At 44.1% G+C, this 17,962-nt stretch overlaps 1 protein-coding gene across 1 annotated transcript in view; it reads left to right on the top strand.

The window, feature by feature from the left end:
- The window catches only part of FZD6 (frizzled class receptor 6), a 107,393-nt gene that overhangs the window by 71,068 nt on the left and 18,363 nt on the right, over positions 1-17,962 (top strand). The window contains exon 3 of the mRNA XM_075353026.1: positions 15,837-16,033. Coding sequence (XP_075209141.1) covers positions 15,837-16,033 — 197 coding nt within the window. The remainder of the gene's footprint in view (positions 1-15,836; positions 16,034-17,962) is intronic.

Here is a 17,962-nt window from a genome sequence, read left to right as displayed (position 1 = left end):
GTACACAGTTTTCGGGAGTATACGCTTTCTGGAGACAGACACCCAGATGCAGCCTACTACATCTGGGTGCCCACCTCCAATAGGTGTATACTCTCAAAAATGGTGCACGACAGAGCACACGGTGACTTCCTCTGCTCCATTATAGTCAGTGGGCCCGTTGGTACATGCGTCCAAATCCTGTTTTCTGGGGGGTTTGGATGGAAGCCCCAACGGAACCATGGAACGGAGGTCAGAATGCAATGTGAAAGGGACCTTTATACTCGCCCTCCAGCTTTTTCAACTTTTTTGGGTGTTGCTCCGGTCCCACAGCTCCATCTTGTGACCTCAACTTCTGACTGGACGGAAGTCAGAAATTACGTAACAAGTAGTGATGGGTGGACCTAGACCGTAAAAGTTTGGATCCGCATGGGTTCAAAAGTACAAGATTGCTAAAGGCAGGTCCTGAACGTAATATACAGTCATTACCTGAAGAGTATGAGTCCGCCCACCAACTTGAGCTGCATATGTACAGCGGATATCGTGAAGTGGTTAATATACACTAGCAGGAGTCTATACCATCTAGACACACACACACACACACTCTCACTAGAGGACTTACCACCATTCCTTTTTCTCTTGCGACGGTTACATCACGGTCACATGACCAGTCACGTGTTGTCACCAAAGATCCTGAAGTCCCACAAAGTACAAGACTTGTGGTGACATCACGGTCACATTATCGTTATGTCACCAAAAGTCCTCAAGCAGTTTCTACATTGGAAACTACACTGTTTATAATCAGTGGAGCCCTTGCTGTAGATACTAGGGGCCCCCAAAGGAGTGGGGGCTTTGGGCAGCTGCTCAGTTTGCCCTTCCCTAACGACAGCCCTGATGAGGCTTTCATAAACTTGCATTGAAAAGTGACTTCTGGCGGTCTCCATAAAACATTGGAGCGATCCGGCAGATCACAAACTGCTTGAGACTGACGGGAGCGGCACCGATAAAATGTAAAAATGTTGGAGGGTGAGAATGAGAGTTAAGGCCCATTTACACGCAACAACATCACTAACGAGATGTCGTTGGGGTCACAGAATTCGTGACGTACATCCGGCCTCGTTAGCGACGTCGTTGCGTGTAACGCCTACAAACGAGTGTTAACGATAAAAAATACTCACCTAACCGTTGATTGTTGACACGTCGTGCATTTTCATATCGTTGCTCGTTGTGGGCGCAGGTTGTTCGTCGTTCCTGAGGCAGCACACATCGCTACGTGTGACACCCCAGGAACGACTAACAACACCGTACCTGCGTCCTCCGGCAACGAGGTGGGCGTGTCCTTCCTTCAGCTGCTCTCCGCCCCTCTGCTTCTATTGGCCGCCGGCTGTGTGACGTCGCTGTGACTCCTCATGAACCGACCCCTGAGAAAAGAGGCAGTTCGCTGGCCACAGCGACGTCGCTAGGCAGGTACGTATGTGTGACGGGGACTAACGCACAAACGACGGGGGCGGGTGCGATCGACCGCGACATCGCTAGCGATGACGCTGTGTGTAAAGCAGCCTTAAAGTCAGGGAACTTGGAATAAAAGCGGCTGAAAAAATTCTGGAGGGGTGTTTCAAAGGATATGACAAACTTATTTTTCAGATGTACAAGATCAGTATATGGGCCCCTTTTCAGTCCACTAACTCATCACAATTCACGATTCCACCTGTTTTGGAGGAAGAAATGGCCCCCCAACCTCTTAGACCTCTGTGCGGGTACACCAATGATATCTTTGCCCCTTGCATATTCTGCCACAGTGGTGAACATCTGGGGAATACAACGTTCCATGGAGTGTGGTATGATTTTTCCTTTCTTTTGGATTTTATATGGATCCAAGAAATAAAAAAAACATTAAACTATGTAGAAGTTCAAGTTTGGGCCCATAGCTTTCATATTTAGGGTCTTTACAACTTGTACTAAGCTCTAACATGGCCGTGTGCATAGGACATAGGGGCTGTCCAGCATGAGGAGAAAATCCTGCAATCACTGTGGCTATGTGCGCATGTTGCGTTTTGTTTTTTTGCGTTTCTGCAGCGTTTTGAGAAGCAGCGTCACATTGTCAAAATGCATGCGTTCTGGTTCCCCTGCAAAGTCTATGAGAATCATGCAAAATCTGTGCACACGTTGCTTTTTGAAACGCACCGTTCTGATTGTCAAAAATGTGAGTTGTTGAAAAAGCTAACAAAGGCAGGTCTCTCTTTCTCTCTCTCTCTCTCTCTCTCTCTCTGTCTCTCTTCCCCCGCCCACCGGCACCTATGATTGGTTGCAGTCAGACACGCCCCCACGCTAACTGACAGCTGTCTCACTGCAACCAATCACAGCAGCCGATGGGTGTGTCTATATCAAGCAGTAAAAAAAAACTAAAATAATTTTAAAAAAAAACACGCGCGGTCCCCCCCAATTTGGATACCAGCCAGGGTAAAGCCACACGGCTGAAGGCTGGTATTCTCAGGATGGGGAGCTCCACGTTATGGGGAACCCCCCAACTTAACAATATCAACCAGCAGCCGCCTGGAGTTGCCGCATACATTAGATGCGACAGTCCCGGGACTCTATCCGGCTCATCCCGAATTGCCCTGGTGCGGTGGCAATCGAGGTAATAAGGAATTAATGGCAGCAGCCCATAGCTGCCACTAAGCCTAAAGCGGGCTTTACACGCTACAATATGTCTAACGAGATGTCGGCGGGGTCACGTCGTAAGTGACGCACATCCGGCATCGTTAGTGATATTGTAGCGTGTGACAGCTATGAACGAGCAGAAATACTCACCTTCTCGTTCATCGTTGACACGTCGCTCATTTTCTAAAAATCGAACGTCCGGTTGTTCAATGTTCCCGAGGCAGCACACATCGCTCCGTGTGACACCCCGGGAACGATGAACTGCAGCTTACCTGCGTCCCGCCGGCAATGCTGAAGGAAGGAGGTGGGCGGGATGTTTACGTCCCGCTCATCTCTGCCCCTCTGCTTCTATTGGACGGCTGTGTGACGTTGCTGTGACGCCGAACGTCCCTCCCCCTTCAGGAAGTGGATATTTGCTGCCTACAGCGAGGTCGTTTGGAAGGTAAGTACGTGTGACGGGGGGTTACAACATTGTGCGACATGGGCAAGAAATTGCCCGTGCCGCGCAAACGATGGGGGCGGGTGCGACCGCACGATTAATTGTAATGTGTAAAGCAGCCTTTAGGCTAATCATGGCAGGCATCTCCCCGAGATACCTTCCATGATTAACCTGTAAGTTAAAGAAAATAAACACACATCCAAAAAATCCATATTTGTTCTGAAAGACAAAAAAAACACCCTCTTTCACCACTTTATTAACCCCTCAAAAACACCTCCAAGTCTGACGTAATCCACGCAAGATCCCACGACGCTTTCAGCTCTGCTACATGGGAAGCTGACAGGAGCGGCAGTAGAATACCACCGCTCCTGTGAGCTCCATGCAGCAACTGAAGTGAGTCGTGCGATCAGCTGTGCTGTCACTGAGGTTACTCGCGGCCACCGCTTTCAGGTGGAGGACTGCAGCTGTGGCCGCGAGTAACCTGAGTGAAAGCACAGCTGATCGCGCGGCTCACTGCACTTAGGGGATTTGCGATCACAGGTGAGTTCTTCACGTGTGACCGCAAATCAAGCCGCGGCACACGCACAGAGCCGCGCGATGACAAAGAAGTCAGGTGAAGTTCATCCGAGTTCATTCTGATCGCGTGGCTCTGTCTCGCAGCCACGTCTATGGGGATGCTGCAGAGCCGAGTGGGACTGCACTGTCAAAAATGTGTGTTCTGGAAGCATCCAGAACGCATGAATTCAACAGGAATTCTGCTGTAACAATGCGTCTCAGAACGCAGCTTTTCGGCTGCGTTTTGAGACCACATGCAGTGACTAATAGAACGCAACGTGTGCACATAGCTTGTATGTGACTGTAGACTATCAAATCATGGCAGTGTGCAATGCACACACTGTCACGATTTCCCTGTAGTTCATGTATGATGTGCATACTTGCAGTCACATGCCGACTAGACTACTGCACTTCTCTCAATTCTCTTGTTTACAAAAGCTGAATGATACTAGTCGGCATCTGACCGCAAATATGCAAAATTCATACGTGTCATGTGACAGCCGACCCAATCAAGAAATACAGCTGAATCTTGACAGTGTTCTAAGACCAGACAACCCTTTTAAATATATATATTTCTTAGGGAAGCTCATTTGAATCCACCCCATTTTTTATGTTGCCAATGAAAACCTAGTGACAGCACAGGAGAGCAGAGGTTCTTCAGACATGTGGCGAAGAGACTTAAGTCAATGCTATTGAAAAAAATAAGCTTGGTTTTCTTTTTTTGTATTTTTGTTTTGGGTTTTTTGTTTTTTGTTTGGGGACGGTGGCGTTCTCTTCAACACGTTGTAATCAGACAGGAAAACAGTTAACATATTACTGTTATCACTTTATCCTATGTATTGATATGCCATTGTTGAATAGTACGTATATTACATTAGTACTCTCCCTCTCCTTTTTCTTGATGTAAGATAACTAGCTGCAGCAGGAGCCTCTCCCCTCTGACCCTCAGTCTTGTTGATAGCTAATTTTCCTGACGACTTGATTAAACAACTCCTCTAGCTTTCCTATGGACTCTTTTTTTTTTTTTTTTTTTTTTTTTTTTTTTTTATAATAATCCTGGAGTATTTTATGTGTCTATATATGAATGCACGAGTGTGTTTTATTTGTAATTTTAGCTGTGGGAACCTCTGCTCTCACTTGTCCTCCTCTGACCTGCAGAGTTGTCTTTTATAAGATTCAGCTAATATTCGGTTTAAACATTGTTTTTTTTGTAAGAATAATAATATAGCCGATCAGCTATTGTTATAATCACAATGGAAATGTTGACATGTGCCGGCTTGTAATGGTGATTCCTGTTTGCCCTCCATACTGCTAATCCGATTCACTTACACTCCCTGTATGACAAACATCTCCAGCTGGAGCACAATATGCCAGACTCCCACATTCAGGCATTTTTTTTACCTTTTTAAAGCCTTGAAAATTCACCCCAGCAGTCCTGATAGAGGAACGTTTCACTTACTTGAAGTTCTGGTTTGGTAGTAAAGCAGAAAAGTGAGCTATGTGCAAAAAAGATATGTGATGAGACTCCAGCAAACGGCTCCCCCTCACACAAGGGGAGCTAGATCTTTTTAACTCAAAAAGCTCCTGATATTGTTACGAAATGCCAGTAGGTTTTTGTGCAGTGGTCACTGGAAAAAATCTCTCTGGTCCGCTAACCCCTGCCGATCAGCTGTATCTGTTAGAGCACCAGGATTACATTTCTCACGGTTGTTGTCATGGATTGTCTGCGGCATTCCTAACCAAACAGGAAAAACAAGGAGCAGTCAAAAGTGGAGGCACAGTGGTTCTCCTTCTCCAAAGACGTTCAGGGTGCAAAAATCAGTCACTAAGGTGATGGCATCTGTGTTCTGGGATAAGGAGGGTGTGCTGCTAGTAGACTACCTTCAAAAGGGTTCCACCATCAATGCAAGGTATTACATTGATCCTTTGGACCAATTAAAGGCAGCTCTGAAGGCCAAAAGGCGCGGCAAGCTGTCCAAAGAAATCTTGTCCCTGCAAGACAACGCCTCTGCTAACACTGCACAAGCAACCACGGCAAAATGGCAGAGTTTTCAGCTGGTTGACCACCCACCTTAGTCACCAGATCTAGCTCCCTTCGTCTATCATCTGTTTCCACACCTGAAGAAACACCTCAAGGGTACCAAATTTCACACCATTTCTGATGCCATGGCTGCTACGGATGCCTGGTTGAAGCACAACCGAAATCCTTCTTTTTGCAAGGTTTACAGAACTTGGAATACCGATGTAAGGAGTGTGTTGTCATCAGTGGAGAGTATGTGGAATAAATGTAAAGTTTCATCATCCTATCTCGTTTCTTTCTGGGTAAAGCCAAAGACTTATCAGCAGCCCCTTGTATATACCAAGCATATATCACTTCAGTGGATTTGCTACTAGTGAGAAAAATAAGAGAGGAATAACTTGCTACCAGACACCTTTTTAGGTGCTGCTTATCCTCCAAGAAACAAAAGTACACCCTTATACACATGAGATATCTAGCAAAATGCATGAAATTGTCAGGTTCAGATGACTTTTTTAATTATTATTATTTGTATGGGTATTTTTATGACTTTGCCGGTTTTCAGCTTCTGTGTGCAAGTACCAAAATGGCATTGTCAAAGCGGTAAAGAACTAAAATGCATAGTATATTACAACTTCCCATTATACAAAGGTTCAACTTTATTTGCATTAACTAGAAGACCCTAAGACATGAGCCTTTAGCTCTCCATTTCCCTTTTTTTGTGTAAACAATCAATATTTTTAAAGTTAATGAATACAGTGTGTCCACCCATATCCTGTTCACCGCCATTAACTTGAGAACAGCGGCAGCTATAGGCATAGAAGTGGTGTCTAGGTATAGTAAAGTAGCCATGCACTACGCAATGAAACCACCTATAGCGCCACCTGGTGGAAAACGAAATTAGCATTTTTATCTCAAACGGAACGAGATAGAGAAAAAGTGAATTACAAAGTTGTAGGGCATCATCAATTCAATACGAATCGACACCTTGCATACAGAAATGCTATGATTAGAATGTGTAAAACTCACAAGGCTGCGGATGTGAAGCGATACCTCATGGAGACCTTCCTACAAGTCATTGGGTATGGTGACTGCATGGAGTGGCCTCCAAGCTCACCTGACCTGACCCCATTGGACAGGTCACATCAAACAGCAGGTGTATGCGACCCCTCCACCAACATTGCAGGAACTACGACGACTTATCACAGATGCTTGTGCAAACATGTCCCCTACCATATTGCACAACGTGCAGCAAAATACAGTATGCTGTCCAGAGTCCAGATGTGCATTGCAGCTGACGGTGGCCACTTTGAGCATCAAAATTAAATGAGCGCCATATGCGTGACCAGCATTCAATGTTTTGGGGGGTCATTGGCTTCATATCATAGCATTTCTGTATGCAAGGTGTCGATTCGTATTGAATTCATGATGCCCTACAATTTTTTATTTCACTTTTTTTCTCTCTCTCGTTCCATTTTCAAGATGAAATGCTAACTCCGTTGTTTTCCACCAGGTGGCGCAATAGATGATTTCATTGCGTAGCGCATGGATACTTTACTATACCTAGACACCACTTCTATGCCTATAGCTGCCGCCGTTCTCAAGTTAATGGCGGTGGACAGAATATGGGTGGACACACTGTATAAATGCAGTTGTTTGGTTTTTTTGCTTTCACAAGGTTATTTTTATATACATTTTATGTAGTAATGAATCAGTTTGGAATCTCCAGGATCGCTTAGTTCCATAAGTATGAAAGACTTGAGTGTTCTGTGCATCGGGATCAATTTCCTGATGAAAGAGTTTAAAAAATTAATAATTTTGGACACCTTCTGTTTACCAAGCATTTTCAAAAATATTACATGCACTGTGGAACTGCGTCTTGTTAGATTTAACCCATATTTATCTCTTATTGACAAAATGTATAATATCTTTTTATATTTACTGTTCAGTTCATTCATTATAGACCAAACTGAAGACTGCTGAGTGTTCTTTTCACTTTCTGTAATACATAGACACGCAATTCAGTAAGGAAATGGGGATACGCAGCTACAAAATGCTTCTGGTGTCAGGCGTAATAAAACAACTGTCAAGACATCTGAAAGTAATAAAATAGAAAGAAAATTTGCATACTCTCATATCTCAGTCCACCCTACTTTCTATAGAAGTCCCCTACTGACAAGTGAGTATTGCATCCAAACAGCATCCTCATGGGTGACACCACTAAATACATTACAGCCAATGATTGATATGGCGCCACCTCTGGAAGTCTTGACTGTCTGGCAGTGGCGATACACATTTTAGGTTTTTATCAACCAAACTGCCACACTTGCTGACACTTCTGTTGGGGAAATAGGATGTTGAAGTCCCACCCCAAAAAACCCCTCAACAAAATACCTCTACACACCCCAGAATGCCAACTTTGGGGCATGGCGTACCCACTCCTTTTTAGTCTTAGACACCTAAAAGGGGGTCCTTGATGCAGGTGGAGGGCTATATACGGTACAGCTCTCCCTCTCTGTATCTCTATCTATCTATCTATCTATCTATATATAGAGATAGATATAGATAGATAGATAGATAGATAGATAGATAGATATCTATATATATATATATATATATAGATATCTATTAGTAATTTTATTCATTTATATAGTGCTATTAATTCCACAGCGCTTTACATACATTAGCATATATATATATTAGATAGATATAGATATAGATATAGATAGATATATATATATATATATATCTATATCTATATCTATCTATCTAATATATATATATGCTAATGTATGTAAAGCGCTGTGGAATTAATAGCACTATATAAATGAATAAAATTACTATTATATATATATATATATACAGTTAGGTCCAGAAATATTTGGACAGTGACACAATTTTCGCGAGTTGGGCTCTGCATGCCACCACATTGGATTTGAAATGAAACCTCTACAACAGAATTCAAGTGCAGATTGTAACGTTTAATTTGAAGGTTTGAACAAAAATATCTGATAGAAATTGTAGGAATTGTACACATTTCTTTACAAACACTCCACATTTTAGGAGGTCAAAAGTAATTGGACAAATAAACCAAACCCAAACAAAATATTTTTATTTTCAATATTTTGTTGCGAATCCTTTGGAGGCAATCACTGCCTTAAGTCTGGAACCCATGGACATCACCAAACGCTGGGTTTCCTCCTTCTTAATGCTTTGCCAGGCCTTTACAGCCGCAGCCTTCAGGTCTTGCTTGTTTGTGGGTCTTTCCGTCTTAAGTCTGGATTTGAGCAAGTGAAATGCATGCTCAATTGGGTTAAGATCTGGTGATTGACTTGGCCATTGCAGAATGTTCCACTTTTTTGCACTCATGAACTCCTGGGTAGCTTTGGCTGTATGCTTGGGGTCATTGTCCATCTGTACTATGAAGCGCCGTCCGATCAACTTTGCGGCATTTGGCTGAATCTGGGCTGAAAGTATATCCCGGTACACTTCAGAATTCATCCGGCTACTCTTGTCTGCTGTTATGTCATCAATAAACACAAGTGACCCAGTGCCATTGAAAGCCATGCATGCCCATGCCATCACGTTGCCTCCACCATGTTTTACAGAGGATGTGGTGTGCCTTGGATCATGTGCCGTTCCCTTTCTTCTCCAAACTTTTTTTTTTCTTCCCATCATTCTGGTACAGGTTGATCTTGGTCTCATCTGTCCATAGAATACTTTTCCAGAACTGAGCTGGCTTCATGAGGTGTTTTTCAGCAAATTTAACTCTGGCCTGTCTATTTTTGGAATTGATGAATGGTTTGCATCTAGATGTGAACCCTTTGTATTTACTTTCATGGAGTCTTCTCTTTACTGTTGACTTAGAGACAGATACACCTACTTCACTGAGAGTGTTCTGGACTTCAGTTGATGTTGTGAACGGGTTCTTCTTCTCCAAAGAAAGTATGCGGCGATCATCCACCACTGTTGTCATCCGTGGACGCCCAGGCCTTTTTGAGTTCCCAAGCTCACCAGTCAATTCCTTTTTTCTCAGAATGTACCCGACTGTTGATTTTGCTATTCCAAGCATGTCTGCTATCTCTCTGATGGATTTTTTCTTTTTTTTCAGCCTCAGGATGTTCTGCTTCACCTCAATTGAGAGTTCCTTAGACCGCATGTTGTCTGGTCACAGCAACAGCTTCCAAATGCAAAACCACACACTTGTAATCAACCCCAGACCTTTTAACTACTTCATTGATTACAGGTTAATGAGGGAGACGCCTTCAGAGTTAATTGCAGCCCTTAGAGTCCCTTGTCCAATTACTTTTGGTCCCTTGAAAAAGAGGAGGCTATGCATTACAGAGCTATGATTCCTAAACCCTTTCTCCGATTTGGATGTGAAAACCCTCATATTGCAGCTGGGAGTGTGCACTTTCAGCCCATATTATGTATATAATTGTATTTCTGTACATGTCTAAACAGCTAAAATAACAAAACTTGTGTCACTGTCCAAATATTTCTGGACCTAACTGTATATATATATATATATATATATATATATATATATATATATATATATATATATATATATATATATATATATATATATATATTATTTTTATTTTTATTTTTTTTTATTATTATTTATTCATAAAACAAAATGTTAAAAAGATTGTCCATCTTCAGAGCCACATACTTAAAGTGAATCTGTCAACCTTTTGATTTTTTTTTTTTTTTAGTTATTAATATGGGCATACAGGTGGCATAGAGGTGAAATTAGCCATACCTGTATGCCTGCTGTATGAGAGGTCGTTTTGGAAAAATCGTCTATATCTTCCGGGCTATGGTGTGTGCACTGCCGGAAGATAAGCCTGCCTCCCGGATTCATTATACAGGATTCTGCCCTCCCTTTTCTTTAGTGTCCCTGTGACGTCAGGTGTGCGGCTGGAAACCCTGCGCCTGCGCATTCTGCCTGCCATCTCTTCCCTCCACTGTGAAGTCTTAGTGACTCCTCAGGTTCTGTGGACATCAAAATTTAATACCGTCCATTGAAGGATACAGGTGCCTGGAGTCAATGAGACTTCACAGTGCAGGGGAGAGACTGAATGCAGAATGCGCAGGCGCAGGGTTTCCAGCCGCACACCTGATATCACAGGGACACTAAATAGAAAGGGAAGAAGAATCCTGTATAATGAAGACCAGAAGTAGGCTTATCTTTGGTGCACCACACGCCCCACAGCCTGGAAGATACAAGATATAAAAGAGGATTTTTGCTAAATGACCCCTCATCTAAGAGGCATATAGTTATGGCTAATTTCACCTTTTTGCCGCCTGTATACCCATATTAATAACTAAAAAACTCAAAAGGGTGACAAATTCCCTTTAATCACGTCTTTGGGGCAAAAAAACCCCATTTGTAATTGGTTTTCATGAAACCTTTTGCATCATTTGCCTCCTGTAGTCTCTGTTGCACTGTCTATTGTTCACTGCAGAATGAGTTAACTGAGAATCTGTCAGTTAGCACTTTCTGACAATAATATATCTATATCTGTGAGGGCCAGGGAGGACTGGTAGGCCCAGGAGGTGGATCCACTGGACCGAGCACCCCACCTGGAGGGCAGGGTACACAGTAGCTGGAGCACTAACGTGGCAGGAACGGGTGCAGGTATCAGGAAGCAAAGACAGGACCAGGTCACTAAGGTCACAGCGTACTTTAAGGCAGTAATAGGAAACAGGAACAAAGACCTGAGCACTTAGCTCACAAGACAAGGCATAGAAACACAAACGATGATCAGGCCCCGCCCACATGGAGAGGCCAATCTTATATACTCAGCACAGCCTCAGGTCATTTCCTGTTGCAGCAGTGCTGGGGCTATAAGACCAGGTGAGTGGGCGCGGCCCGGTCCTATACAGAACATTAGTCAGAATCAGACTCCTGAGACCAGGAACAGGACTCTGGGGAGCATGAGCAGGAATGGCAGGCGTGACCGGTGGACGCATGGACTGGATCAGTGAGGAAGGAGCGGTGGTACGCTGGCGAGGCTGGATCAGTGGGTACAGAGCGGTGGCGTGACGCAGGTGTGACTGGCTCAGTGGTTACGGAGCGGTGCCTGGATGGTGAGACCGGCTCAATAGGTAAGGAGCGCTGCTGGGACACCGGGAGCGTGACAATATCTCTGAGCTTTATGGCCATAGACTACATCAACATTGAACATGTAGCTAAACGAAGATCCTGTAATATGCGAACGGTGCAACATTTTTAATTAAAACTAATTGCAAAATAATTTTAGCCTTAAAAAATAAAAAAATATGTGAATGTAGAAGAGAACATTATCCAATGAGCCTTGGATAAGGTCCCATCTTTTCTTTTTTTTTTTTTTTGGGAGGGGGGGGGGTCTTGAGGTGGCCGGATTTGGATGACTCCATGAATTTTGTACCTAGTTAACTGAATTATTGTTGCGTTCCGTTCATTTATATCTATGGCAGGTTTTGTCATACTTATTCCTACTATTAAAGTATATAGAAGAAATTGCTCCTGACTTGCGCTGAACAGCGTACATTTATTTATGGGATGTTCTTGTATTTAATTAGTTGGCTACGCAATACAGATAAAAAATAAATGGCGATAGAACTCTATCTTTGTAATACGTGGGGCCCATTATTCTTTATAGATGTGATAGTGCAGATATATCATAAGTAGTCTGTTACCCATAGTAACCAATCACAGCTCGGCTTTTATTTAACCAGAGCAGTTTATGAAATAAAAGCTGCTCTCTGGTTGGTTGCTATGGGCAACAGAGACAGTGTTCCTTTTAGTATTAATAAACTAGGCCCGTTTCTTACATGTGACCTGGTAGTTATGATTCACTACTAGCGGAAAATAATAAATTATTTTTACTGTCATGTTTTGGTTTATACCATCAAAGGACACTGAGAAAATAATATGGTGCGATGCCCTGAGAGCGTGTGTGCAGCAGATGTCATTTACTTTGGCCTAGTTATATGGAGGGAAATGTTCCAAGCAAAATACTCGCATTCTGCCTATATAATAATACATTTTAAAGAGGTTGGCTCAAGTTTGTGAATGAGTAAAATTACAATTTATTTTTTTTGTAAAAACAAGCAACTTCGTAATTTACGCCTTATTGAAAGTTTTGTCCGTTCTCAAGAATGGAGGGATTCTTAATCTTCTAGTGTACATCTTATCTAAGTCAGGCAATGTTCCCATGATGAGCTTTTGGAAAGTTTTTAATGTTGTACATTTTATGCACTGAGTAAAGCGCACCAGTCTCCAGGATTTTCCTATATAACCTAAAGCCAGGGCTATACTGGCACTATCAGGCTGATTCTATACATACCTTTAGTTGTCAGCTAGGATGTATAGGTTTCGAAACACAAGCAAGTAAAGTTTATAAAATAAGCAGCTTTTTGAATGGCAGCAACTGACAATCAGCTGATGGGTATTCATAGTGATTCCCGCCCCCCTGCTTGTCCGTCCTCGTCCTCTCCCTATTATTTGATAATTCTCTTATAGAATCAATTTACTAAGTGACTAGAAGGACCTGTGCTGATGTCATACCCATGTGACCAGAAGGGGCGGGGCCTCAGACAACAGAAAAATAATGTTGCTTCCTGGTATCAGCTATGTTGGCTGAGGCATCGCCCATTCTGGTTACATAGGTATGACATCTGCACAGGTCCTTCTAGCCACTTAGTAAAATGTTTCTATAATAGAATTAGCATAAATGACAGGAGGAGGATGGACAGGCTGTGGGGCGGGAATCACTATCAAAACCCACCCCAGTTATCAGCTGATCGGCAGCTGCTGCCATTCAAAAAGCTGCTCACTTTACAAACTTTAGTTGCTTGTTTTTGAAAACCTATACATCCTAGCTGACAACTAAAGGTATGTATAGAATCAGTCTGCTAGCAATGGCTTTAGATTATATAGGAAAATCCTGGTGATTGGTGCATTTTAAAGGAAATCTGTCAGCAGATTTGTCCCCTATAAGCTGCGGCCAGCACCACTGAGCTTTCTAGAATACTGTATATAAGAGACCAGGCCGCTCTATAGAACATAAAAAAACACCTTTATTATACTCCCCTAGGGGGCGGTCCGGTCCGATAGGCGTCACTGCTCTTGGTCCTCAGCCTCCTCCATCTTGTTCGGTGGCCATCCTCCTCAGCCTCCATTGTGCTTCTAGGGAGAGAAAACCCCACAACACCATACTTTAAGATAAAGGGTGGGTCCAAATTGTACCAAATCTGCATGAAAAAACTCAACATGCGCGCTACACTTCAGGATTCCCATTGTCTTTGCTCGTAACAGGATTTTCATGCAGTTTTGTGAAAAAAAACTGCACTACAAAACGCAATAAAAACACACTGTGTGCACACAGCCTTAATATTTAGATACTCCTCTTATAGTCTTCCTTTTATGTTTGCTCTTGTAAGCGGCTTCCTACACAGTGTCCTCATACCAGACTCGTATTAAGTGATGGTCACTGTTAGTGATGGTTGCTGACTACATGATAGACAACTTGATGCTGCAAATAGACTAATGACATTGAATTGGTTACAAATTCTAATTGGTTAGAAAAAAAAACACTAACAAATTGCCTTGTTCACCAATTTTATAAGCCCGAAAAAGCCCTCCATGTCCGGCGTAATCCAGGACGGTCCAGCGTCGCTTCCAGCTCTGCTGCATGAAGGTGACTGGAGCTGCAGAAGACACCTCCGCTCCTGTCAGCTCCACGCAGCAACTGAGGTGAGTAGCGCGATCAGCTGAGCTGTCACTGAGGTTACTCGCGGCCACCGCTGGATACAGCTGATCGCACTATTCCCTTCATTAGCTGCGTGGAGCTGACAGGAGCGGCGGTGTCTTCTGCAGCTCCGGTCACCTTCATGCAGCAGAGCTGGAAGCGACGCTGGACCATCCTGGATTACGCCGGACATGGAGGGCTTTTTTGGGCTTATAAAATTGGTGAACAAGTGTTTTTTGTAGTGTTGTGTTTTTTTTTTCTAATAAAGGATTGTTCGGGTGTGTGTTTATTTACTGTAATTTACAGATTAATCATGGAAGGTATCTCGGGGAGACGCCTGACATGATTAATCTAGGACTTATTGGCAGCTATGGGCTGCCAATAACTCCTTATTACCCCGATTTGCCAACGCACCAGGGCAAATCGGGAAGAGCCGGGTACAGTCCCAGAACTGTCGCATATAATGTATGCGGCAATTCTGGGCGGCTGCTGACTGCTATTGTTAGGCTGGGGGGCTCCCCATCACGTGGGGCTCCCCATCCTGAGAATACCAGCATTCAGCCGTATGGCTTTATCTGGCTGGTATTAAAATGGGGGGGGGGACCGCACGCCGTTTTTTTTAATTTATTTATTTTACTGCACAGTATAGACACCGGCTGCTGTCATTGGTTGCAGTCAGACACGCCCCCCACGCTGAGCGACAGCTGTCTCACTGCACCCAATCACAGGCATCTGTGGGTGGGGAAAGCAGGGAATACGAGATTGATTAATGAGCGGCCGGCATATTCAAAGTAATTGTTGCCGCGTATTCTCTGCACAGCTGTTCCTTGCCGCGCTGGTGACCAGGGAGTGGTAAGTATGAGAGAGGGCTGCTAACTTCAGTCACTCGGGGGATTAGCGGTCACTGGTGAATCCTTCACAGGTGACCGCTAATCAGTACGCATCACACAGACAGAGCCGCGGCATGACAATGATGTCGGGTGAAGTTCACCCGAGTTCATTCTCATCGCGCAACTCTGCTGTCAGCCGACATGTATAAACGACATTGTGCATCACACACGGACATTCCACACGGACATTCCACGTACACATACACGGGCACTTTACACACAAACACGGACATTTTACACGTACACATGGCTCGCATACGCCATCGCACGGATGCCATACGTACCGGAGAAACGCCCCTAAAAAACAGAACACGGACCCGAAAAACGGACCGTAAGACACATACGGTTTTTTTTGCAGAAGTGTGTTTTAGGCCTTAATGGCATTGGTAAGCATCATGTCAGTGACAGTCTGCTGTGTAGGTTGTAGCCATAAATAATTTGAAGGTCACCTAGTTCCACACTATGTAATTCTAGAACATCTCTGTATTTATTTGACAGGTGGAACAAACGAGACGCTCCTCTCTAATAATGCCTGAACCCTTGTGTCTCAACAGCCATTTTTCCCACTCATGAATCTCCAGTGTTCTCCAGAAGTGGACAGATTTCTTTGCATGGCTTTCGTTCCTGAATGTTCAGAACCCAAGCACATAGTGCTGCCCTGCAGAGCCATGTGTGAGACTGTTTACTCCGAATGCAAGAACCTGATTGACACCTTTGACATTGCCTGGCCTCCCGAGCTGGAGTGTAACAGGTGAGTGCTGGTATGAAAACACTGTATATGGGAAAAAGTTTTATCTTCCCAAAAATATGCCATCCCTACCCATGGGCTGTGCCTGGTTTAACAACTCTGCTCTATTGAAAAGAATGGGAATGCGCTGCAAAATCATAAACAAACTGTGGATAGATGTGGACTATCTCCGGAGAACAGTTGATTTATCATTGTTTTTTGTCTGTCAATTGTAGCAGACATAACAGATGCCTGTAGCAAAAAAGGATCTGTTCAATACAGAACAAAATAGTACACAAAGAGATAAATGAAAACCCAAAGGTGGCCATAGATATGGCTCTACAAATCATGAAAATAGCGTATTCCCACCAAAAATATTACCTATTCTTTGGGCAAAATCTAACAACTATTGATTTAGCCAACCAGATGGTGTCTGAACAGCCAACGGTGAGCGGGTGTCATTGTAAAGAATGATACCTTCACTATTAGAGGTGCAGCATTAATGCATATTGTTAGGGTCAACTAGAGATACAGAGCAAAATCATATAGGCTAGAACTGGCTGACCGGGAAATCGGGGAATCCTCTGGTGGGCCCTGCAGCAGGACCAGCACTGACAAGAGATGGAAGGCTCTGCTAACTCCTACCCTAGTACAGCTATTCACTGCTGAGCTGATCTGCATCCATAGCAGTCCACATCCACCTTCTCCTGCTGTGCTAGTGCTAGGTGTTTGTCTGACTGACACCTATGTATGAGAGGTGATTCCAACACCTCACGCCAGCACATCATGAGAAGGGAGGTCGCCCATATGAATGGAGATTAACAAAGCTGTGAAAAGCTGTGCTAGATGACACAGCTTCTGCAGAGGTGCCAATCTGACCCATTTTATTGTCCTCCTCCGCAGGGTAAAGCTGGGTTCACACATAGCGACAGTGACGTCGCTGTTACGTCACCATTTTCTGTGACGCAAGAGCGACCATGTAAGTCGCTGTTATGATCGCTGCTTAGCTGTCAAACACCGCAGACGCAGCAGCGATCATAACGACACGCGTCGCTGTGCTACATGTGCAGAGAGCAGGGAGCCGCGCACACTGCTTACCGCTGGCTGCCTGCACTCCTAGCTACAGTACACATCGGGTTAATTACCCGATGTGTACTGCAGCTACATGTGCAGGGAGCCGGCACTGGCAGCGAGAGCGGCGGACGCTAGTAAGGAAGGTAAATATCGGGTACCCAGGGAAAGGTCTTCCCTTGGTTACCCGATGTTTACCCTGGTTACAGCTTACCGCAGCTGCCAGATGTCTGCGTCACAGCGGGAGAGCGACGACCAAAAACTGAAGCTGGACATTCAGCAATGAGCGGCGACCTCACAGCAGGGGCCAGCTCGTTGCTGGATGTCACACACAGCGACGGGACGTCGCTGCTACGTCACAGAATATGGTGACGTAGCAGCGACGTCGTTGTCGCTGTGTGTGACACCACCTTAAGACTGCAGGTATTAGGGTCTTTGAGGTTACCATAGCAGACTCATGCTGGGGCAGTCTGGACCCTCACTCAATTCTGGAGCCTCACAGGAAGAGGTTGCTTAGGCTGTGATGTGATTGGAGCTGGTTTATTGAAGCAGCTGCCCGGACCTTCTCTCCTCACTCTTCTGCTAATGTTATCAGTGTTATCAACAAAACTCCTTCCTGGAGCTCAGACGATTAGTAGGAGAACCAGTTTTCATTTTTAAATACTATTTTATGTGAAACTGATATGTGTAAAGTTGAAAAGTTGATCTATATGCATCAATTTTGGGAGAGTGGGGACTTGACTATGTATTCTATATGTGGGGGAGGGGGACAAAGTTATATAGGCTATATGTGGGGCGGGGGCCTAGGCAATATAGGCTATATGTGGGGGAGGAGGGACTAGGTTATATACAGTATATGCGGGGAAGGGGAACTAGGCAATA

Source organism: Anomaloglossus baeobatrachus, chromosome 6 (genome assembly GCF_048569485.1).
Source record: "Anomaloglossus baeobatrachus isolate aAnoBae1 chromosome 6, aAnoBae1.hap1, whole genome shotgun sequence".
Classification (NCBI taxonomy): domain Eukaryota; kingdom Metazoa; phylum Chordata; class Amphibia; order Anura; family Aromobatidae; genus Anomaloglossus; species Anomaloglossus baeobatrachus.
The sequence above is the reverse complement of the archived record's forward strand: the minus strand, read 5'-3'. Positions and strand labels throughout refer to the sequence as shown.